This window comes from Hibiscus syriacus, unplaced genomic scaffold, assembly GCF_006381635.1.
Source record: "Hibiscus syriacus cultivar Baekdansim isolate YM2019G1 unplaced genomic scaffold, ASM638163v2 tig00005377_pilon, whole genome shotgun sequence".
NCBI classification, from domain to species: Eukaryota; Viridiplantae; Streptophyta; class Magnoliopsida; order Malvales; family Malvaceae; genus Hibiscus; species Hibiscus syriacus.
Window position 1 is genome coordinate 2,365,030 of NW_024062054.1, and position 24,699 is coordinate 2,389,728.

At 32.9% G+C, this 24,699-nt stretch overlaps 1 protein-coding gene across 1 annotated transcript; it reads right to left on the reverse strand.

The window, feature by feature from the left end:
* Window positions 1-19,495: 19,495 nt before the first annotated feature.
* Window positions 19,496-24,346, reverse strand: LOC120199194 (chaperone protein dnaJ 13-like). Its single transcript, XM_039200367.1, has 13 exons — window positions 24,200-24,346; window positions 23,828-24,111; window positions 23,508-23,705; window positions 23,310-23,424; window positions 23,090-23,176; window positions 22,437-22,525; window positions 22,053-22,137; window positions 21,768-21,821; window positions 21,023-21,103; window positions 20,661-20,738; window positions 20,199-20,438; window positions 19,930-20,037; window positions 19,496-19,843 (listed from the first exon to the last, which is right to left on the reverse strand). Exons 1-13 carry the CDS (start codon window positions 24,344-24,346, stop codon window positions 19,787-19,789), a joined length of 1,623 nt encoding a protein of 540 aa, XP_039056298.1. The 3' UTR covers window positions 19,496-19,786.
* Between the last annotated feature and the right edge of the window lie 353 nt (window positions 24,347-24,699).

Here is a 24,699-nt window from a genome sequence, read left to right on the forward strand (position 1 = left end):
TTTATACCATCACAAAGTTATACGTTAGGATATGTAGTTTTAGTGCATTAACATGGAAATCCCTCCATTCCCTGTGGAGACAACACTCACTAACAACTATATTACTTGATTGCGCGATTAGTTTATAAAGACAAAATTTAACTTTTATAAAACATCTTTGTGAGTTAAATCTCTCTTTTAAATCTTAAGAGAACTTTATCAACTTATCAAGCTTAGCTTGTGGCATAGCCTTCTATTTCTCATTGATACTTTTGGTTCTTATCTCTTTATAGATAGTGGGTCAATGTCCTTAAACACCACCCTTCAAAGTCATCATATAAGGTCTAAGGTTAAGCTTTAATATAGCTTAGGTTCTTCCTTGATAATTTGAAATACTATCTTCTAAACTCATCGCCATCATCTTCATTCTATTGCCATCATCATACTTCACCTTGTCCTTTCAAAATATCATCGTCTTTATCTACAACTTCTGTAGCCAACTCTATCTTTCTATTTCATTTACTTCCATTTAACCATTCTCTTTGATCCATCTTACTTGTGAAGGGATCATTGTTGCCTTCCTAGATCGAAACTATCAAAGGGCAGCCTTGTCTTCATCAACAATACAAGTGAAGGTAAGGCGACCTATATTATACAATAATCAGAGCTTAGGTGGAACGCTACAGCAAAAAGGCATTCTTGAAGCAACACCCTTTCCAAAAAAAGAAAATTAAAAAAAACATCAAAAATGAAAAAGAAAATTGAAAAAAAGAAGAAAAATCCCAACATCAACAAAGAAGTGCCAAACATTAGCATCATCATTCCAATTTAGCCTGAAAAAGCATTCAAACCTTTTATTATTTCTAATGGGAAGATGGTAAGTATGTTTGCTAAGTGCGTAAACTTTTTTCTTTCTTTCTATTTCTAGCCTATCCTCTATCATTATATATTTCTTTCTTCTACAATAACAAACATTTCAGAAAATATCCAAAGCACTTGACAAGTCTCGAGTTAGTTCTTTTAAGAACTTTACAAGAGATAAATGATAGGAAAAAGCTAAAATGAGTAAGTGAGATCAGAAGAGGAATTGCAAAAGCCTAATCATATTCTCGAGTGCAAACATGAGCGTTTGAGTGGAGTGTCATCAAATGTTTTTCTTTGGAGTGATCATGAGGTTTTATGAGTGATTCGTTGGTAAGGTCCTTCATTTTATTTCCCTTCTTTATTTCACTAACATTTCATATTTCCAATGGAGTACGAGCAGCAAAGGAATAATATTTTTCAAACTTGATGCCATATAAATGATAAGTGCACCTTGTCAACATTGATAGTAAAAGTTGTGTCAACATTGCAAACACTCTTATGGTGAATAAATCAGGTTTGAAGACAACATGACATATCGACCCTTGTGAGATACAATAGCTTAATGATGATGAGATCACAATCACTCAACAAGTGGTTGTCTGATTTTCCATTGGCAAGTACAAGGACGGGGTATTTTGTGATGTAGTCCAGATGCACACAAGTCATTTGCTATTGGGGTGTCCAGAACAAATTGACAAGAGGGTCACCCATGATGGATTCACCAATCACTACTCATTCATCCATGAAAGAGCAACTAGAAATAAGTACTATGAAAGAAGAACGTTTTGAGGAAACAAAAGCAATTGGAGTTGAAAATGAGAGAATTGAAAAGAAGATTGAAAATGAAATTAAATATGTACACACTTAAAAGGAATATGAACACAATTAATTCAATTACATTCATCAAGCTTGTACATTCATCCAATTCCATTCATTCAAGGCGTATGAAATCAAGGTACAATGGGAGCCGAATCACTTCATACATATACATTAAAAAGTGGTCGAACCATCATGAATTCATTTTTCAAATTCATGCAAGGAAATAAATCAACATGTTCACACAATGGAGGATGAATTAGGCCTACAATATACATTATATTAAGAACATTCATTCATCTAATTTCTCCATGAACATACTTAAGGACATGCATCGTATTTTAATAAAGGACGAACATTCATTCATGAACATTCACTTATTAATCCTTTATGTTCACACTTAACATGCATTGTACCTTGGGCATCCTTAAGGTTTATAAATAGTTATGTCTTTTTCTTGTAAAGACATAATTCAACTTTTATAAAACATCTTTGTGAGTTAAATATCTCTTTTAGTTCTTAAGTGAACTTTATCAACTTATCAAGCTTAGCTTGTGGTGTCAACCTTCTATTTCCATCATGATACTTCTAGTTCCTATTTATTTATAGATAGTGGGTCAAAGTACTTAAACACCACCCTTTAAAGTCATCTTATAAGGTATGGGGTTAAGCTTTAATATATCTTAGGTTCTTCCTTGAAACTTTGAAATACCATATTCAAAACTCATCACCATATTCATTCTATTACCATCACCATACTTCAACTTATCCTTTCAAACATATCATCGTCTTCATCAATAACTTTTGTAGACAACTATTTGTTTCAATTTTTATTTAATCATTCTCTTTGAGCCATCTTGCTTGTGTAGGGATCATTGTTGCCTTTATAGATCGAAACAATCAAAAGGTAGCCTTGTCTTCATCAACGATCTAAGTAAAAGGTAGGGTGACCTATATTAACACCTTAATTTTTTATTTATGTGAGAGATTCTAGAGCATTCTAAAGAAAAAGAGAAAGAGAAAAACATCATAATTGATAGAAAATGAGTTTTTTTTTTTATATTTTGTGCAAGGTAGTTTACTTTTACTCTTTCATACTTCATGATTTTAATGATATACTACTTTATGTGTTGAGTTTGTGCATGTTGGGTGTTATTATGCAAGACATGCTTTAATAAATCAAACTTTAAGGTTTAAGATAAAAGTTGCCAAACAAAACCTACTTTAAACTCTTGGAGGAATGTCGGAGCGAATGACTCTGTGGCAGAGAACTCAATGACAGAGAAGTTCATGTAGAGGAGATCTTGTGGAGGACTCTATAGTGGAGGACCTTATGGTGAAGAAGTCCATGCAAATAATACTATGTAAAGGATTTTATATGGAGTCAATGTAGAAATATTATATAAAGGAGTTTATGGGAAAGATTTCATATGGATGATACCTCAATGGATGAATGTCATGATGAAGAACAATATCAAAAGACTTCATATAGGTGAACATGATAGAAACTTAGGAGTATTTCCCAATGATTGTTGATGTGGCCATGTTGGCCTTAATTGATACTAGATCATATATGGTGTAGGGTAAGAGACATGATATTTAAACTTCATGCTACTCAGTGTTGTATACTCCAAGCTAGCATTTCATATAGGAGCCATGTAAGGATTACCAAATGTTGTATGGTATGTACAATGTACTAGTATTTTATCTGATGTTGTATGGTCCAAGCATCCATACATTCTAATTCTTGATGTTGTGTGGTCAAGATATTGGATTTGATCATTGATCTCAATCATTGGTATCATGTTATGTGGTATAGAACCTATGATTAAAATACTTATATGTTGTGTATATGATGATTATACTAGTAGTGATGCTTGATAGCTTACCATCGTGAGATATACAATAACATGATTCATTTTTTTTGTCATATTAATCCATGTAATACTTGTAACACATACTAATATTATGAATAGTATGAATTATCTTATTATATTCGTGCAAAACTGAGCTTCTCAAGCTTAGCATTCAGATATTTTCATCCATAGGTGATTAGATTTGATAGCTTTCAATGAGCTTTATTAGTGAGGGAATCCAACATCTTGTTGCTTTTAGAATATCTTAGTTCTTATTTAGGTTATATTTCCTTAAGACCTTATATGTTTTGTAAATGGTATGTAACTCTATTATTTTAATATACCTTGATTTAACTAATAGTGCTTTATATTTTTTATAACTCAACTAATACTTGTTTCATTTTTTTACTATGAGAATATAATGTTTTAGAAGCTTGTGAGTAATGAGTTTATTCGTAACAAAATTTTGTTTAGTTAATTTGGTGATTTCATGTGACACTTGGATTCTTTTAATTTAAATGTGTTGGTTAGGGTGTTATATTTAATAGTATCAAAACCTAGGTTGAGTTGGTTCTAGGTAACCTAATTGTTGTAATGATGTGTTTAGTGAATAGAAGCTCATAAGTTTAAGATGTACTATTCTAAGACTAAAATCCTATCAATATTTTCTTGTATTCTTCTCCTATATAGTTCTTCATCATGTTTAGTGGCCTAGATCATAATCGTGAGGGTAGACATGAGAGCCTAACTTCTTATGATGATAACAGTTTTGGTGTTGATTTTAATCCTATAATATTGACCTTTCAAGGCATGTTAGATTTAAGGAGGTGACTTATTTATACAACTTGAATTCAATTATTATCCATTTGGTGAGAGTTATACCTAGAGATTCATTGGATGAACCATGTAAAACCTCATTTAAGAGACTTTAATGAAACAATACCTTTTGTTTTATTTTTAAGTTACAAGTGTGACTACTTACTAGAATCACGATCGGGCACATTCATATGATTCGATAATAATGCAATCGGGTTCATATCAAATGGACCTTAAGGAAGATGAGAGACAATATGACTGATAATTTAGAGTGTATTACTTTCCTTTTGGATAGTAATACCATATATTGGTGGAAGACTATTGAGATGAGTTTTCAACCAAAGTTGAGGACATAAGATTACTTCTTGGATAAGTTCTGCAAAAAGTATATTGAATAGGCATATATAGATAAGATGAGAGAGTAATTTATACAATGATTTTAGAGTCATTAAATATTCAAGTATGATAAGAAGTTTCAATGGTTGAGTAGGTATGCTCTAGAGAGGTAGCAATAGATTCATCGTGATTTAGGAGATTCAGATAGGGTTTAAATCCTGATATCTAAATGTATATGACTGCTAATCTTCTGAAAGTATTTTTGAAGTTAGTCGTATATGCCAAGAAGATAGATATAATTAAGAATATGAGGTTGAGGTAATTGAAGACATCGAGGGATTAGAGTAAGAATACTCAAGATTTTATAGGTTTTTCCTATTTAGTATCTAGAACATACTGATAATCAAAAGGATAGCCAACAGCCAATCCAACCCATACTCATAGATCATGGCAACATTCTACCTTGAAATTACGTGGGAGGCCCTTATCATCTACTTTGGTAGCTGTTGTTGGTGGTACTTCTAGAGTATCGAGGGAATAATTCTACAATCAGTGTGGTAGGAGGAACCATCAAGAGTTATTTAGAACTTTGAGGGTATGCCTTGGATGTGGTCTCTTATACCACCTTTTGATATATTATCTTGAGTTTATCAATGCTATATTGATTCAATCGCAATGATCGACCTATTCTACTCAGTGTTATTAACGACCTATTACATGATGGGGCTAGCATTGCATCTGGATATTAGAGTGGAAGAACAGTCTGATCTGATAATAAATCGTAGACCAGAGTCCCAAATAAACAATATGTTATTAGAGCACATAAAGATTGTGACATTGTAAATGTGATAATGTGCACTTTTGCAATGTTCTCTACTATTATTATTGCATTGGTGGACTTTGGTTCTAATAATTCATTCATATATAATAAGATCATTTGAGGATGTGATTTTCTCGTAGAGGAATCAGACATATGAGTTTGAATTTCTAGGCCTTTAAGTCTTGTTATTTTTTAGATAAGATTTATTGTATATGTATGATAGAGATTCATGGCCAGATCATTTTGGAGGATGTGATAGAGTTAATCTTTTAGGAGTTTGATGTTATATTTGGCATCAATTGGATGTTTGATACTAATGCTAGACTAAGATCTCGTGCGAGGTATCTTAAACTCAGTGGGGGTAGTAAAGCAAAGATATTTGTGAGAGTTGAGAGAGTTAGTCATCTTCATTGAGTGATTTTAGTGACGTTAGAGTAGAGGATAATCTAACATAGTTGTAAGGAGTTTCTAGTTTATATTGTAGATTTTAGAGTATCAAGTTTTGAGCTAAGGGGTTTTTGGACATTTTTCAAGTTTGTTAATTTTCCCCCAAAGATTTGTCAGGCTTGCCTCTAAATCATGAAAATGAGTTTGGGATTGAGAAAATACTTGGTATTATTCTTATTTTTATAACCTCTATCCATATGGTAACAAATAAGTTAAGATAGTTAAATACTAAACTACAAGAGTTACTTAAGTGTAGATTTACCATTAATAATATAACAATGAAGAACTAATATCCTCATCTAAAGATTGATGAGCTATTTGATTAGTTGATGGGTGCTTGAGTGTCCTAAAAGATTGATTTGAGGTCAGGTAATTATCAACTAAGGGTAAGCCATTCTGATATTCATAAAACTACCTTCAAGACGATCTATGATTATTATGAGTTCTTGGTTATTTCGTTTAGACTCACGAACGCACCGATAACCTTTATAGATTGGTGAATTAGATCTTTCAACCATTCTTGGACTAGTTCATGATTATCTTCATTAATGAAATTTTAGTTTATTCTGGGTTTGAGGATGAGCAAAATCGACATTTTTGTATCATTCTTCAAACGGTCCTAGAGTGATGTTGTTCGCTAAGTTCAACCAGTGTTAGTTTTGGTTGTCTCAAACGACCTTTTTAGGGTATACGGTTGTAATGGATTGTATTTATGTTAGTTCGGAAATTTTTAATGAGTGTCCTGAGATTTTTAGTTTTCTTAAATTAGATAGATATTATCATCAGTTTGTCAAGGGGTTTCGATGATCACAACCCCTATGACTAAGTTATTGCAAAGAGGGATTTTCATTCAAATTGAAAAAGAAGAATCAACATTGGTTTGAACAACTCGAGACCTTGATGATAGAGGCTCTAGTTTTGACTCAGTCAAAGTTTAAGAAGCATTATGTTATCTTCAGGGACGCATCCTTTAATAGACTTTGATGTGTTCTCATACAAGAGAGTAAGGTAGTGGTTTGTGCTTCAAGACAATTTATGTCACATAAGTGGAATTATTCTACTCATGATTTAGAGTAGGAAGTCGTGGTATTCACATTGAATATATGGTGGCACTACCTTAATAGGGATACACTGGTCGTAAGAGTTTTAAATACTTGCTTTCACAAGTGGAGCCAAATTTTAGATAATGTGGATGGATTGAATTTCTCAAAGAATATGATAACGTTATAGATTATCATCTGAGTAAGGCCAATGTAGTGGTTGATGCATTGAGTAGGATGTCGATGATCGTCTTTAGAATGATGTTTCTAGGTTGAGGATGATTAAGGATGGAGACTTGTTAGTCGTGTTGAGAGTAAAGCTTTCTGTAGTGCAAGAGGTTAGAAGAACTCAAAGGTCAGATGATGAGCTCATGGTTAAATTTAATCATGTGTAGTACGGAGTGCAATCAAAATTTGGGTTTAGAGATGATGGTACGATATACTTAAGAGTTGATTGTATTCTATCTAGTGAATTAAGGGCCAGATCCTTCATAAAGACCATATTAGTTTGTTATCCATTTAGTTAGGCACTAATAAGATATATTAAGATCTTTGTTTTTGTATTTGTAGCCAACGATAAAGAGATATATGTTTGAGTTTGTGACTAGGTATAGCAATGACTAGGGTTACGATCAGGTTTTTGGAAAACTCGACCTGACCTAAAAATATGTACACTCTACCCGAACCTGACACGACCCAAAAATTATATATCTTTCATCTGACCCAACCTGACCTGAAAAATATATATCCTTCACCCTACTTCAACCCGACCTGAATTTTTAGAGTATAAATTTGACCTGACTTGATCCTACCCAATATAAAATAATTACTTAATTAAAATAATTATAAATTTTTAAAGAAATTATAATATTATCCTCGGGCCGGTCGAGTCGAAGTATTTTCATCCTCCACCCGACCTAACCTCACCCCTTAAAAAATTGACTCGGCTCGATTCGAGCCATAATTTAAAAAAAATATGATCCTATTGGGTCATTCAGGTAAGAAATTATTGGATTCGAGTTAAATTGTCATCCCTATTTATTGGTAGATGCTTGGCTTGTCAATAGGTTAAAATTGAGCATCAAGTTCCATTGCAGTGATTATATCCTATTTATATTCCACAATGAAAGTGAGATAGGACCATTATAGATTTTTAACAGAGTTGTCGATAACTTATGGGAGACATGATGCCAGTTGGGTTATTGTGTATCGTTTAACGAAGATCGTACATGTTTTGCCTTTGTGTAGGGAACTAATCCTAAAAAGATTAGTTAAGTTGTATATCGAGGAGATAGCGAGATTGCATTGTGTCTCAACCTCTAACATTTTAGATAGAGACCCTAGATTATGTTAACATTTTAGAGAAAACTTCATGAGACAATGTTATACTCCAAATATTAGGTCAGTGACTAAATTGAAAAGAATTAAAATTTGAAGATTTATTTGAATAATTGGTAAAATAAGAGAAAATGAGTTGAAATAGTGTTTTGAACTAAATTGTAGCTATAGATTAATAGAGAGGGCATTTTAGTCCTTTAAAAGGGAGATGAATTTAATACTTATTTTTATTAAGGTATTTAATAATAGAAAAAGGGAAAATGAAGGGGGAAAACTATATCTCTATTTTCTTATTCTTTCACGTGGTTAAGCTCCTCTCTATAGCTCCAAAGGTAAGTTTTAATTAATTGGTTTTCCTTTTGATTGAGGGTTGTTTTTACCACCTTAAGTGATATAGAAGCTTAAGGAAGGATTAATTGAGATTAAAGTCATGAAATGGAAAAAATATTGGTGATTTTAGAAAATGAGTTTTTAAATGATGTGTTAGTATATTGGTGTTTATTGAGATTTAATGGTAGATTTGACTTGACAAGAGGTAAATGAAAGATTAGAAGTATTAAATGGGTTTAAGAAAACATTAGAAAAAGTGGTTTGATTCTTAGAATGGAATGTTCTTGAAAGATTTTGGATGTTATAAGAGGCTAAATGAACGAATGTTAGTATGTATAGTTAAGGGAGAGTTTAATAGTATTGTATGGGGTAAATATAACGAAAATTGATCTCATTTGGGTGAAAATCGGGTTAAAAACTGGAAATTCTGGGCAAGGATATTGGTACTGCTAGAATAGTACCGATATTATAGGCTAAAATGGGATAATTTAGCTGAGTAGTATCGATACTGATTCACTCAGAATCGATACCTATGAGGTAGTATCGATACCATAGTAAGGGTATTGATACTAAGCAACATCAAGCCTAATTTCAGTATCGATACCATACTATAGTAGTATCGATACCATGGTGAGGGTAACGATACCATGAAAAGGGTATCGATACCATGGTAGTAGTATCGATACTATGGAGCCAGAAATGTTATAAATAGGTTGATATAGGCATAAAAAGTTAATATTATGTTCTTTAAGTATTGTTTAAGTATAATGATTAGAAAATATTGTAACATTGGATATGCTACATGTTTTATGGATGCTTGAGTAGATCGGAACCAAGCTCCCGAAAGAAGCAAAACTAAGGGAAAAGGCAAAATACCTAAGTAATCAACCTTATATTTGGGACACAAAGTCAAGTGAGTGCATTTAATTATGTACGTACATGCTACAATAGTTATAGTTATAGAAATTATTACTGTAAGTATGGTGATTACCAAATAGCACTTTGTGTGCAAAATGTTAAGAAATTCATACTAAGTGTATTAATTTCCGTATAGGGCACTTCGTGTGCTAACATGATAAGAAATTCATACTAAGTGTATGAATTTTCGTATAGGGCACTTCGTGTGCTAACATGATAAGAAATTCATATTAAGTGTTTTAATTTCTGTATTGGGCACCTTGTGTGCTAAAGAATAAGAAATTCATACTAAGTGTATGAATTTCCGTATGGGAAATATATGGGTATAAACATAAGAACTATATAATAAGAAAATGGGTCTTTATATCAGCAATGGGTATGCAAACCACACAGATTTTAGAAATGGTTGATAAATGATGATATTAGCATTAGGGATGTAAATTATGGAATACGAATTGAATAGAAAGATTCTGTGAGAGATGAAATTGTCAGAAGTTCATAATAGAAGGTGAATTATCATAATTGTATTAGATGAGTAATCCATATAAATTATAGTAAAATTGAGGTATTAGTGCACATACAATATGGGAATAAACCATAAAATATATAATGATGGAAAGGGTTAATTGATGTGATGAATGATTATTATAGTAGAGACTGCTCTAAAATAAAAGATCAAAAGGCCTAACTATGCATATGACAGAAATGTGTCATTTATTTCAGTTAGATGAAAGGCTAAGTGCCTTTGAGGACTAACTGTGCATGTGACAGAACAATGTCAATTATGCCAGTTATATGAAAGACTAAGTGTCTTTGAGGCCTAATTGTGCATATGACAGAAAGGTGTCAATTATGCCAGTTAGATGAAAGGCTAAGTGCCTTTGAGGCCTAACTGTGCATATGACAGAATGTTGTCATTTATGCCAGTTAAATGAACGGTTAAGTACTGTTGAGTAAAAGAATAATTGCCTAGCTGTGCAATCGGTACAAATGTGTCAATTATGTCAGATATATGAACGGTTAAGTACCGTTGAGTAAAAGAATAATGGCCTAGCTGTTCAATTGGCATAAAGGTGTCAATTATGCCAGTTAGATGAATGGTTAAGTATCGTTGAGTAAAAGAATAATGGCGTAGCTGTGCCAGTTAGATGAACGGTTAGGTACTGTTGAGTAAAAGAATAATGACCTAGTTGTGCAATTGGCAGAAAGGTGTCAATTATGCTAGTTAGATGAACGGTTAAGTACCGTTGAGTAAACGAATAATGGCCTAGCTATGCAATTGGCAGAAGGATATCAATTATGTTAGTTAGATGAACGGTTAAGTACCATTGAGTAAACGAATAGCATAGTTGTGCAATTAGAAGAAAGGTGTCAATTATTCCAGTTAGATGAACGATTAAGTATCGTTGAGTAAAAGAATAATGGTCTAACTTTGCATTGGCAGAAAGGAGTCAATTATGCCAGTTAGACCAATGTTAAACACTGTTGAGTAAGAGAATAAAGAAATTTTAATGTATTGTGATATGAAGGGATGTTATATATATATATATATATATATATATACATATATATATATATATTGTACAACAATGCATAATGGTATGAATGAATGTTATAAACGAAAAGGTAAACATAATATCAAAAGCATGAAAGGATTCCATAAATGAAGGTATAATAATGTATAAAAATGATGAAAGGATGCCATAAATGAAAGGTATAATAATGTATAAAAGGCATTATAATGATGAATGGAGGTTATCAATAAAAATAAAGAATAATGACTAAAGAGATAAATGGAAAGGAAAAATGTAAAGGAAGATAGGTGTGCTAGGCATACGAAAAAGAATTTAGAAAAATGTCAATGCAATATGGTTTAAATGAGAAGGAGTATGGGATAATTAAAGAATAAACGATTTAGTACGAAATAAATAAATGTGACATATTTATGTATATTCAAAGGTTACGTTATAATATTATATCTCACTAAGTAATTACTTAACGTGTATTTATTTCACGCGTAGGTAGAGGCAAAGACTAGTGCGTAAGGAGTGTAGCAGTATCAACAGCTTTCATAATTAAAGGTTGACTCGTCAGTAATATTATGACAATCTTATTCAATTTAAGAATTTAGTTGGCATGTAATTAAACTATGGTAAACTCTTTGTAATGTAATTAAGTGATAATTTTATAACGTTGCTTTTAGAAATATCTTATTTTATGGTTAATCAAATTGAAACAAACTTTAAGGGTTTTTAAATGATAAACATTATTTTAAAGTGATGTGACATCCATGTATCGTGTACGGAAGGGTATACGGGAGATGTTTGTTATATTTATTGGTATCAGAGCTATAGGTTTAGCCGATTCTCGGCCAAAACTAGGTTAAATTGAACTGAGAAAAAAGATTACATGCCATTAAGATTGTCAAAGTTACCGATAAGGTGTCATTAGAGTGTAATTGATGACACTCCTTAGTAATAGTAATGTTGTTATTATGTATGTTCTAATAGATGTCAGAATCCTCGAACTTGCGTAGAGCGGGGGAACAAGAGAAGAGAGAAATAACTGGTAATGAAAGTTATGAGGCTAATAGTGATAAGTCGGTCCCGTCTAAACATGCTAGTACGCATGCACATCAAGGGGTGTCGGTACCAGAGTATGGAGCTTTTATGCAAGCTCTCAACACTATGTTTACTCGTTTTCAACCTCCTCTGCCTCCTCCTACTCTACTAACACCGAGAAAGTTGATCCCAAAAGAGCTGAAGAGTTTGGGAGCTCTAGAGTTTTGGGGAGAGGAGGGTGAGGGTCCTATAGAGGCCGATTTATGGTTAAATGATGTTATAATAATGCTCGAAAATCTTCACTGTTCGGATCTAGAAAAGTTGGGTGGAGCTGTATCTTTACTTAGAGGATCAACTCGAGTTTGGTGGTCAAATACTATGGTGTATGCACCACTGGAGCAAGTGACCTGGCAATTATTCCTGGAAGAATTTAAGAACAAATATGTGGGTGAACAGTTCAAATGGACAATGTTGTTAAAGTTTTTAAATTTGAAACAAGGTGATCGAGCAGTACATGAGTATGAGATTGAGTATAATAAGTTGAGTCGTTCGATACGGAGGTAGTTCCAAATGATAAGGCCCAACGCAATTGGTTTATTGAGGGGTTGAGGCCAAAATTAAAAGAAATGATGTTGGCTTTGAGTTTGCCTAACTTACTAGAAGTTATTAATAGAGCCAAAGCTATTGAGAGAGCTCAAGAGGAGACATTAGTGGTAGAATATTGTTTGCAGATGGGAAAAAGGATTGGAATGCCTTAATCCTCATTATGTTAAGAGAGGCAAGGGCTCGAGTTCGAGAGATTCGTACCAAAAGGGTTCTGCAGCAATTTCACAGAAAAAATAGTCTCAGTCGGTTGTTGCTAGCTCAGGTAGAGCAGTTGGAAAAAGAATATTATGTCAGACATGTGGAAGAGTGCATCGGGGAGTATGCAGACTTCTTAGTGGAGCTTGCTTCCAATGTGGTGAGACCGGTCATTTTGCCCGAAATTATCCAAAGAAATCTGAGGACAATTTAATGTAATCTGAAAGATCTGTGACAACCTCTAATAGAAACATAGGAAGTGGAAGATCAAGGGGACGATAGGAATCATTGTAACGACATGAGACTCGGGGAGTCGCCAGAATTTATAATGTTACGACAAATAAGGATTGGGATGATCTGAAATTGGTAACAGGTATTTTTTATCTTTTGGTAAACCTGTATTGGTATTAATTGACCCTTGATCTATACACTCATACATTAGTATAAGGTTGGCTAGAGCTAGATGAATTCCTATAGAACCAATCTTGAGTAAAAGGATAGCCGTAAACCTTAATGGGTCAAGGTAAAAGTGTGAGTGGAAAGGTAGTAGACAATTAATAAAGATTCTAGGGGCTATGTTATGGGTAAATCTTATGGAATTGCAAAGTGGAGAGTTAAGATCATTGCTTAAAGTGACATTTATAATGATTGTAAAGAGAATAACGTATGGTTAATGTGATATCAAATAAAAAAAGTAGGATTGTTTGATAATATTATGAAATTGGGAAATTGAAGAGAGTGAACATGAAACAGAAAAGATGTAAAGAACTTCTAAAGATGTATAAGGTGATCACCGATTATACTACAAAGGAAAGACGAAAAATTTATGAGTAAAAATGTTATAAGTATAAAATGAAGAAATTAAAGACTTTTGGAGGTCAGATTTGACAGATGTTCGTACAAATGTGGTAAATGCATAAAGTCTTTAAATTCGAGGATGAATTTTCTTAAGAGGGGGAGAATTGTAATACCCCAAATATTAGGCAGTGACTAAATTAAAAAGAATTAAAATTTGAAGATTTATTTGAATAATTGGTAAAAGATGAGAAAATGAGTTGAAATAGTGTTTTGAACTAAATTGTAGCTATAGATGAATATATAGGGCATTTTAGTCCTTTAAAGGGGAGATGAATTTAATAATTTTTTTATTAAGGTATTTTATAATAGAAAAAGGGGAAAATGAAGGGGAAAACTATATCTCTATTTTCTTCTTCTTTCACGTGGTTAAGCTCCTCTCCATAGCTACAAAGGTATGTTTTAATTAATTAGTTTTTCCTTTTGATTGAGGGTTGTTTTTATAACCTTAAGTGATATAGAAGCTTAAGGAATGACTGATTAAGATTAAATTCATGAAATGGATAAAATATTGGTGATTTTAGAATATGGTTTTTAAATGATATGTTAGTATATTAGTGTTTATTGAGATTTAATGGTAGATTTGACTTGCCAAAGAGGTAAATGAAAGATTAGAAGTTTTAGATGGGTTTAAGAAAACATTAGAAAAAAGTGGTTTGATTCTTAGAATGGAATGTTCTTGAAAGATTTTAGATGCTATAGGAGGCTAAATAAAGGAATGTTAGTATGTGTAGTTAAGGAAGAGTTTAATAGTATTGTATGGGGTAAATATAACGAAAATTGATCTCATTTGGGTGAAAATCGGGTTAAAAACTGGAAATTCTGGGCAAGGCTATCGGTACTGCTAGAATAGTACCGATACTATAGGCTAAAATGGGATAATTTAGCTGAGTAGTATCGTTATTGATTCAATCAGTATCGATACCATAGTAAGTGTATCGATACTAAGCAATATCGAACCTAATTTCGGTATCGATATCATAGGGGGTATCAATACCATAGATAGTAGTATCGATACCATGGTGAGGGTATCGATACCATGAAACATCGAACTTAACTTTGGTATCGATACCGGAAGGGGGTATCGGTACTATAGTATAGAAGTATCAGTACCATGGTAGTAGTATCGATACTATGGAGCCAGAAATGTTAAAAATAGGCTGATATAGGTATAACAGTTAATGTTATGTTCTTTAAGTACTGTTTAAGTATACTGATTAGAAAATATTCTAACATTAGATATGGTACATGTTTTATGGATGCTTGAGTAGATCGGAACCAATCTCCCAAAACAAGCAAAACTAAGGGCAAAAGCAAAGTACGAGAGTAATCACCTTATATTTGGGATACATATCGAGGAAAGTCAAGTGAGTGCATTTAATTATGTATGTACATGCTACAATAGTTGGAGTTGTAGAAATTATTACTGTAAGTATGGTGATTACCAAATGACACTTCGTGTACAAAATGTTAAGAAATTCATACTAAGTGTATGAATTTCTGTATAGGGCACTTCGTGTGCTAACATGATAAGAAATTCATACTAAGTGTATGAATTTCTGTATTGGGCACCTTTGTGCTAAAGAATAAGAAATCATACTAAGTGTATGAATTTCCATATGTGAAATATATGGGTATAAACATAAGAACTTCATAATAAGAAAATAGGTCTTTATATCAGTAATGGGTATGCAAACCACACAGATTTTAGAAATGGTTGATAAATGATGATATTAGCACTAGGGATGTAAATTATGGAATACGAATTGAATTGAAAGATCTCGTGAGAGATGAAATTGTCATAAGTTCATAATAGAAGGTGAATTATCGTAATTGTATTGGATGAGTAATCCATGTAAATTATAGTAAAATTGAGGTATTAGTGCACTGACAGTATGAGAATAAACCATAGAATGTATAATGATGGAAAGGGTTAATTGATATGATGAATAATTATTATAGTAGAGACTGCTCTAAAATAAAAGATCAAGAGGCCTAACTGTGCATATGACAGAAATGTGTCATTTATGCCAGTTAGATGAAAGGCTAAGTGCCTTTGAGGCCTAACTGTCCATATGACAGAAAGGTGTCAATTATGCCAGTTAGATGAAAGACTAAATGTCTTTGAGGCCTAACTGTGCATATGACAGAAATGTGTCAATTATGCCAGTTAGATGAAAGGCTAAGTGCCTTTGAGGCCTAACTGTGCATATGACAGTATGCTAGTTAGATGAACGATTAAGTACCATTGAGTAAAAGAATAATAGCCTAGCTATGCAGTTGGCAGAAATGTGTCAATTATGCCAGTTAGAATAACGGTTAAGTACCGTTGAGTAAAAGAATAATGGCCTAGATGTGCAATTGGAAGAAAGGTGACAATTATGCCAGCTAGATGAATGGTTAAGTATCGTTGAGTAAAATAATAATGGCCTAGCTGTGCAATTGGCAGAAAGGTGTCAATTATGTAGTTAGATGAACGGTTAAGTGCCGTTGAGTAAAAGAACAATGGCCTAGCTGTACAATTAGCAAAAAGGTTTCAATTATGCCAGTTAGATGAATGATAAGTATCGTTGGGTAAACGAATAATGTCCTAGCTGTGCAATTGTCAGAAAGGTGTCAATTATACCAGTTAGATGAACGATTAAGTACCGTTGAGTAAAAGAATAATGGCCTAGCTATGTAATTGGTTGAAAGGTGTCAATTATGCCAGTTAGATGAACGATTAAGTACCGTTGAGTAAAAGAATAATGGCCTAACTGTGCATTGACAGAAAGGTGTCAATTATGCCAGTTAGACGAACGTTAAACACTGTTGAGTAAGAGAATAAAGAAATTTTAATGTATTGTGATATGAAGGGATGTTATATATATATATATATATATATATATATATATATATATATATATATATATATATATATATATATATATATATATATATTGTACAACAATGCATAATGGTATGAATGGATGTTATAAAGGAAAAGGTAAACAAAATATCAAAGGCATGAAAGGATTCCATAAATGAAAGGTATAATAATATATAAAAGTCATGAAATGATGCCAAAAATGATAGGTATAATAATGTATAAAAGGCATGTAAGGATGACATAATTGAAATGTATATAGGTGCATTATAATAATGAATGGAGGCTATCAATAAAAATAAAGAATAATGACTAAAGAGATAAATGGAAAGGAAAAATGTAAAGGAAGATAGGTATGCCAAGCATACGAATTTTTTTTTAGAAAATTGTGAATGAAATATGGTTTAAATGAGGAGGAGCATGGGATAATTAAAGAATATATGATTTAGTACGAAATAAATAAATGTGACATATTTATGTATATTCAAAGGTTACGTTACAATATTATGTCTCACTAAGTAATTACTTAACGTGTGTTTATTTCACGCGTAGGTAGAGGCAAGGACTAATGCATAAGGAGTGTAGCAGTGTCAGCAGCTTTCATCAATTAAAGGTTGACTCATTAGTAATATTATGACAATCTTATTCAATTTAAGAATTTAGTTGGCATGTAATTAAGCTATGGTAAACCCTTTGTAATGTAATTAAGTGATAATTTTAGAACGTTGATTTTAGAAGTATCCTATTTTGTGGTTAATCAAATTGGAACAAACTTTTAAGGTTTTCAAATGATAAAAATTATTTTAAAATGACGTGACATCCATATCTCGTGTATAGAAGGGTATACGGGAGATGGGTGTTACAGGCAATAGATACTATATTGAACTTCATCACAGATTTTTATATGTAGATTGATGGTATGTATCTGATGTTTCATTATTGACTTCGAGGGAAGTTGGGACAAACATCGTTCTTTGGTTAAATTCACATACAACAATAATTCTAGGTCGAGCATTCAAATGGCTTCATATGAGGTGTTGTATGATAGGAGATGCATGACTCTTTTATGTTGGATAAAGGTCAACAAGAATAATATTATGATTTCCGACTTACTCAAATAGAATGAAGAGATGGTTCATTTAATCAAAGATAGACTCACAGTAGAATTTAATCAAAAAAATCGTATACAGAGCTTAAGTGAAGAGATATAAAATTTGATTTTGATGATAAGGTTTTCTTAAAGGTATCACCTTAGAAGAAGGTACTATGATTTTCACGTATAAGAAAGTTGAGTCCAAGGATTCTTAGATCGTATAAGGTATTAGAGAGGTGTTGAACCCATGACTTATTGACTAGCGTTTTTGTCAAAGTTAAGTGTGGTTATAATGCGTTTCACGTCTTGATGATTTATCGGTACCAAACAGACCCTTCTCACATTATTTAGTTAGTTTCAATCGAGGTAATTAATGATATTTTGTATAAGGATGAGTTGTTAAGGATCTTAGCTCAAGGGTTAAAGAACTTTAAAGCAAGAGTATACCTTTGGGGAAGGTCTTGTGAATGAACCACGTAATTGAAGAGGCAAAAGTTTATCTTAGGAGGGGAAAATTGTAATGACTTGGATTTTTGAGTCAACATTCACATATCGACCCAAGCTATTAGAAGTATTTTAGTTCTTGTATTCAGGATTGTTGGACTAAGATTGAGCTCAAATTGGGGTTAAAATGAATAATTTGATTTAAGGATGGACTGAGTGAGTAAATTATCCATTGAAAAAAACTAAGCAATCTTTTCCTTGATTTTCTCTTGCTCTAGGCGTGAGCGTTACAAAGGTTATTAATGGATTAGTATAGGAGACCATCATTCTCTTTTATTTTTCTTTCTAACTCATCTTCTTTTCTTCTTCTTTCTTTTATTTTCTTCTTCCACCGTAAACCAAAAATATTATTATTTTTAAATGTTGAAAGAATATTTTGAGTTGCACATAATTTGGCGTGAATTGAAAAAAAAATTGGCTGTTTTTTTTGGTTCAACTTAATTTTCATTTATATTATAAGTATAATTTTCATTTATTTTGAAAAATATTCTTAGTACGATAAACAACTGTGAAAAAGGGGTTGGAGTTTGGACCAATATCTATAAAGAAAATTTGATTTTAAAAAGGGTAAATTACACCTACGTTCAATAATGTTGGAGTAGGTTTTTTTATCACTGAAGTTTCAAAAGTTATAAAATAGTCACAAATACTAATGTTTTCTACTAAAAGGGTTAGTAAACAGTTAACACCTGATAACAGTGTGACGAAAGTCTGATGTAACAGTTAGGGACATGATTTGGCATTATTTGAACTACTAGTTTTGACCTTTTTTATCTTCAGCAAAACCAAATGCAGAAATAAAAAGGTTTCCTTTCAGGGGAGTTTACACGACCCATTCTCTAGTTTTGACCAGTGCTCAAGTAAGTGCATGTACAATGCTAATAAGAGGGGTAAACGCCATCTCATGGTAAGGCCTTCCTCGAAAGTGATCATCAAGCTCATTTACATCGAGTTCATTTTGGTCATGCAGAAGCATGGTTATGTTGGAGAGTTTGAGTACGTCGATGATCACAAATGGTAAAATTCATCAGTCCTCATTATGAGAAAAAACATAGGAGTGAAGGAGATCAAGGATTTACTCAAACATTAATGATCATTTATTTAGTTTTATCCTTTCAAAAAAAAAATCATAACCCGTGTTTGAAATAATAATTCAGATATATACATGGATGGAAGCTGATATTCACTAGAAAGCAAAATAAATTACATCTTGAAAATGTGGCATCTAATAAATAATTAAACACCAATACCAAGCTTTCACATCTACAAACGCTTCTCTTATATTGATCTCCATATGCAACATAAAAAAATGTAGATTACACCATTTTATGGCACAAAACAAAGGCATCTCCCAGATCTTAAAATTACAGAACATGTGGAGTTCATTCATCAATCACAAAAGTACGATGCTAAATAAACTAAATCCCTTTAATGCTCTTATTCAGTTTCTAAAAGATTGGATATAACAAATTTATATGATTCAAACCTTTGGTATGCAAAAAATTGCCAGAGGAAAACCCAGTAATCAAGTGAAAGTTCTGTGAATTCAGATTTTGTGGGCAAACTGTGGTATTTGCAACTCCTCGTAATCATCCACAACCACCTGCTTCATAAATTTTAAGTTGGTCAATCCCATTTATCCGATATAATTCTGGGTTAGGAAAATAAGGAGTGATTGGTTCATATTACCTGGTATCTCTCACTGCTGTAAGTATACTCGACATGTAATTGCTTAGGTTCCCCCGGGCAAGGGTCGCAGAAGCCCATAATGCCCGACTTCTTTATTCCGTCATGAAGCTGCATCAAAACATAAACCCGTCATTCTAATGGGATCTATCAACGGTTGATTTTTCATATGCATATGCCGAAATTCTCAAGTTATTGACCAGTTAAACATAGGGGGTTGTCACAGCAAAACTGACGACATAAGATCATGGAGTCGACAAACAGAAACAAACCTTAAGCTGCCCTGAATCGTTAACGAGGAAATTAAGAGGTAATGTTACATCCAACACTTGCAAGGTTAATTCATCATTTGTTTCTGTAAGCTCATCCCCTTTCTTTAAAGCTTTACGACTTCCATAAATCGCCTTAGTAATAACTAGTTCACCTGTTTCCTGTTGCTTATTTCTTTTCCTGTTGGCCACATTTGCTAACAACTGCTGAGCTTTCGAGGCTGCTTTCCTAGCCTCTCGAACCTTTATACACATCAAGTAAAATATACTCTCAAATTGTTTGAACAAGACTCAGATGCTTATAAAAGTAGCGTGCAACATCAATGTTTAATCTCAAAATTGTTAAAGGTTATCACCTCTCCGGTGAAACATTAACAAATTCATTCACCAAAGTATGAGAATATAAAATAAGGACCTAAAGGGCATATAAAATAAGGAACACCTAAAACATTCTTGTAAACATACCTCGCTGGCAGTCCTTTCCATATTTTCTAAGGTCTTCTGCTTTTCCCTCTTAAGGTAATATGGTTTAAAAAAATATTTCTGCACGTGTATATAAAGGGTAGTCATTTACATATAAATAAATATAACCACAAAAAGAAAAGGAAGATATAGACACATATCCAGTTTATCCTATGCAGATGATATTTAGCTTGAACCGGGCAAAAAATAACTTTTAAATAATAGATTTCATTTAAATAACTAAAGAGTATGTATGCAGCTAACATCCAAATAATCCGGTTCAATTTATCTAACCAGAAATGGGGATTAAAAGACAACAAGATATTCAAAAGTAGATACAACTGGACTGAAGCGGAAGAGGTTACCTTGAGTATGAAGTAAATTGATGTTGGAATTACGAATGCTCCAGTAGCTAATGCATAGTTAAAATGACTGGAAAGCAAAACCTGCATATAACACACAAAAGCAACAGATTAAATGCAGGAACTGTAATCAATATCAGAGATCAATATCTATTAAAAAATTTCCAACAGGAAAAAATACATTTCTAAAATTCTTCCTTGCATTAAGTCTACAATTTCTTTACTAACATCATGTTTACAGGCAACATCATATAGCTAAAGGTTATTACACTTCAATATATAGATCTAAAAGCTCAACTGTATGCACATTTTGGTGCATAACACAATTATGGTTTCCCAATGATATACTAATCAAGTGTATACCATTCAAATCTAAATCAACATGAAGAAAACTCCATGCCATATGCACTTGTAATGTATCTTTTAGTTTCTACCAAAAGTTGACAACCGGAGAAAGTTTTCTAAATTATAATATCATAAGAAGTTTTATAGCATGGTTCATGGATCATTTTTCAAACATTTCATTTCTGAGAACTGGAAATAATGCAAGGATAGACAATTTTATCCTATATGAAATTCTACACAAGCATTAATCCCGTTCAAAACCAATCCCTTAAAAATAAGCAGTAGAACAAAGAAGTACCACAAGTCAAAATTTCAAATGAAAAAAAGAACATATATAAAAGGCAAATCCATGCCTAAAATACAAATAACCTTGGAAACAAATCAGAGGATATGATATTCTTACAGGAATAATTAACTTTTGGCTTCCACGGTGCAATTCAAATCTCCAAAAGATACCCTGGGAAACAAAAGAAAAGATTCAAAGACCCATTTTATTTTTACCTATATGACAATATCATCATCTCCATACATAAAAAGCATAACCTAAATATGTCAATATAACACGATAGTGCCAACAAAATGGTAAACCTTGGTTGGGTGCAGGAGCACATTCCAAATAGCTATATTTACGAATAAGTGAGATTTTACCAAAATATGGCATTACAATGTGCAAAACACATGCAATTACCCGAATTCCAATTGTATAAAGCATGTGAACAGTACTAAGATCCGACACTTTCCTCCCACCACCAACTTCAACCTCAAGAGCAGTGCTGGAAAAAGGAAAAAGGAAAAAAATAGTTGTCAGTGCAGACACATAAGCTTAGTAGCCACTGTTCAAGCTAACTAAAAATAGTTACTCAATTTAAGATGCAAATTTGATATTTTGATTTCTTCTAAGGTCACGAAACAACCTCATACAAAGAGTATAGAAACATGCCATCCTAAACATTGCACAAGAATTTTATCTAAAACGATACAATATCTTTCATTTATCAGCATAAACAGCAAAGAAGAATAAACATTAACTTGCCTCGCTTATTCATCATCCGTATTGGTTATGCAAACATACCTTCCAAATCTGCCTACAATACGACCTTGAGATTTTGAGGAAAAACGACGGGTATAACGAGCAGAGACCCCAAAAGAATGTGTGCCAAACTGCAGTTCTCAACATGAATGAAAATATTAATTAAAAAAATACAACTGGCATCATGATGGCTAAAAGAAATAAACAAAACATAAGGTTTTGAATAGAAGGTGTAGACAAAGGCAAGAATGCTGCTTTACAAGTACAGTACAATGATATGTATCAATAAAACTCGCTAAAGACAGTTCATTTGTCTTATCTCCATAAGAGGCTGAAACAGCAAATCTTAATAGCTGAATCAATCTGCCCACTGATTATAGCTTCAAATTCCATCAGCTTTTGCACAAAATTTCAAAGTTATTTCCGTTCAAACTCAAGCTCTAGTTCACAAATGGACCAAAGATCACAATTTTTGCTAGAAATTCAGGGATGGCCATTGATTATTTTGAGCTAAGAGTGTAAAAAACTAATGTACCTCTAAGGGTCTACCCTAGCCCATGAACAGAACAAATTAAGTAATATAATTGCACAAGTCTTTTGGTGTATCAAAGATAGCTTCTAGATCCATTTGGATATCCTTTTTGTTAGCTATTCTGCCATAAATTTGGAAACCTAAATAGTGAAAAATGACTTACCTTCACATCTCCACCAGCAGACATATTTCCGTCTTTCATTTTCCATCCAACCCCAATAGATGACTCTGGACCTAGAACAAGTTCTATCTGTAGAAGTGGAGAAGAGAAAACACAAAGTGATTGAGATTAGAAGCCTCAAACAAAGCAGAAAAAACTAAGAGTTAGCATTTCACATTGAAGCATGATTAACCAGAATAAATTAAAAATATAAGTAGCATACATTTCCATTTGCTGTATCAGAGAGTTGACGAGTCCAGGAATTTGAAAGATTAATCGAACCATCATGTAAAGACTTTGCAATTGTCATTGTAGCAGTTGAGTGTAATGATAACTGACTGGAAGGGAAAAGGGGAGAGATGATATACAGAGTAAAAGTACTAAATGGGTAAACAAACAGAGGTAAAACCCAAATGCCTACCGTGTTGTCTGCACACCTATAAGACTCCGTAAGCCAAGCGATCCTATAAGCTCTATGGAGGAACCTGAAGAAATCTGATGCCTAAATACAGCCGAAGCAACACCACCACCAGAATTTTCTTTGACTCCCAAATTTCCACCGATCACAATAGTATTCCGTTTCGACAACTGAGACTGAACTTCACTAGTCATAGCCATTCTGAAATATTAAGAAAACCAAATATTCAACATGCTATATTAATGTAATGGCAATGTAAAAGGACTAACAAGCTTTCACCAAAACAATCAAATTAAGAATAACACAAATAACAGGGGCAATACCCTCCCATAATGCCATCACCGTCTAGATACTGAGGCAGAGACAAATTAGCAACAATTGAACCCGAAGGTAGAAAAGGGGACATCTTTTGTTGTTCCTTCATGCGTCTTAACTTCTCGAGCTGTTCTTTTATCTCTTCCACTTTATTCAACTTTGGGCCAAGCTCTAATCCAGAATTCAAACCATCCATACCATAAATATCGTATATTTGCCTCCTGTTTTCATCAGATAATATTTCGTATGCTTCACATATTCTTTGGAAATTCTCCGTAGCAATTTCCTTCATCTAAAAATAGGGGGAAAGCTAATTCTTGAAGTAAATTTTCGAATTAAAAGTTATTTTAAAGAAAATTTGTTGAGTGAAAATGACCTACATGAGGAGCTTGATATTTGTCAGGGTGATAAACTTGAGCCCATTGCCGATAAGCTCTTCGGATTTCTTCATCGGAGGCGTCCGGCGATATGTGTAACAGTGCGTACAGTTCTCTATTTGGAGGCCCGCCGACTTCGTCTTCCTTCATTGTATTTGTCGCTTTAATTTTGATATCAGAAGATAGAAGCTTAGGGATCAATTCTCTTTTAAATGGATTTTTGTTTTTTATTCCTTTGTGGGTACAGCTTTATGATGTATTGCTATGGAGGTGCTGGGGGTTTTTGGATTATGGTAGAAGAACCAGTATGAGGTTGGGGCATATAAAATTGCGGTTTGGTGTTCGGATCAGAAAATTTTACCCAATTAGGGCTCTGTACGCAACTTTTTGGGTAAATTATGTATTTAGTACCTAAATATTCTTTTTCATCCGTTTTCGTACGTACACTTTTTATTTTTTTCAACATCATACCTAAATTTTAGTTTTTGTTTCATTTTAGTATC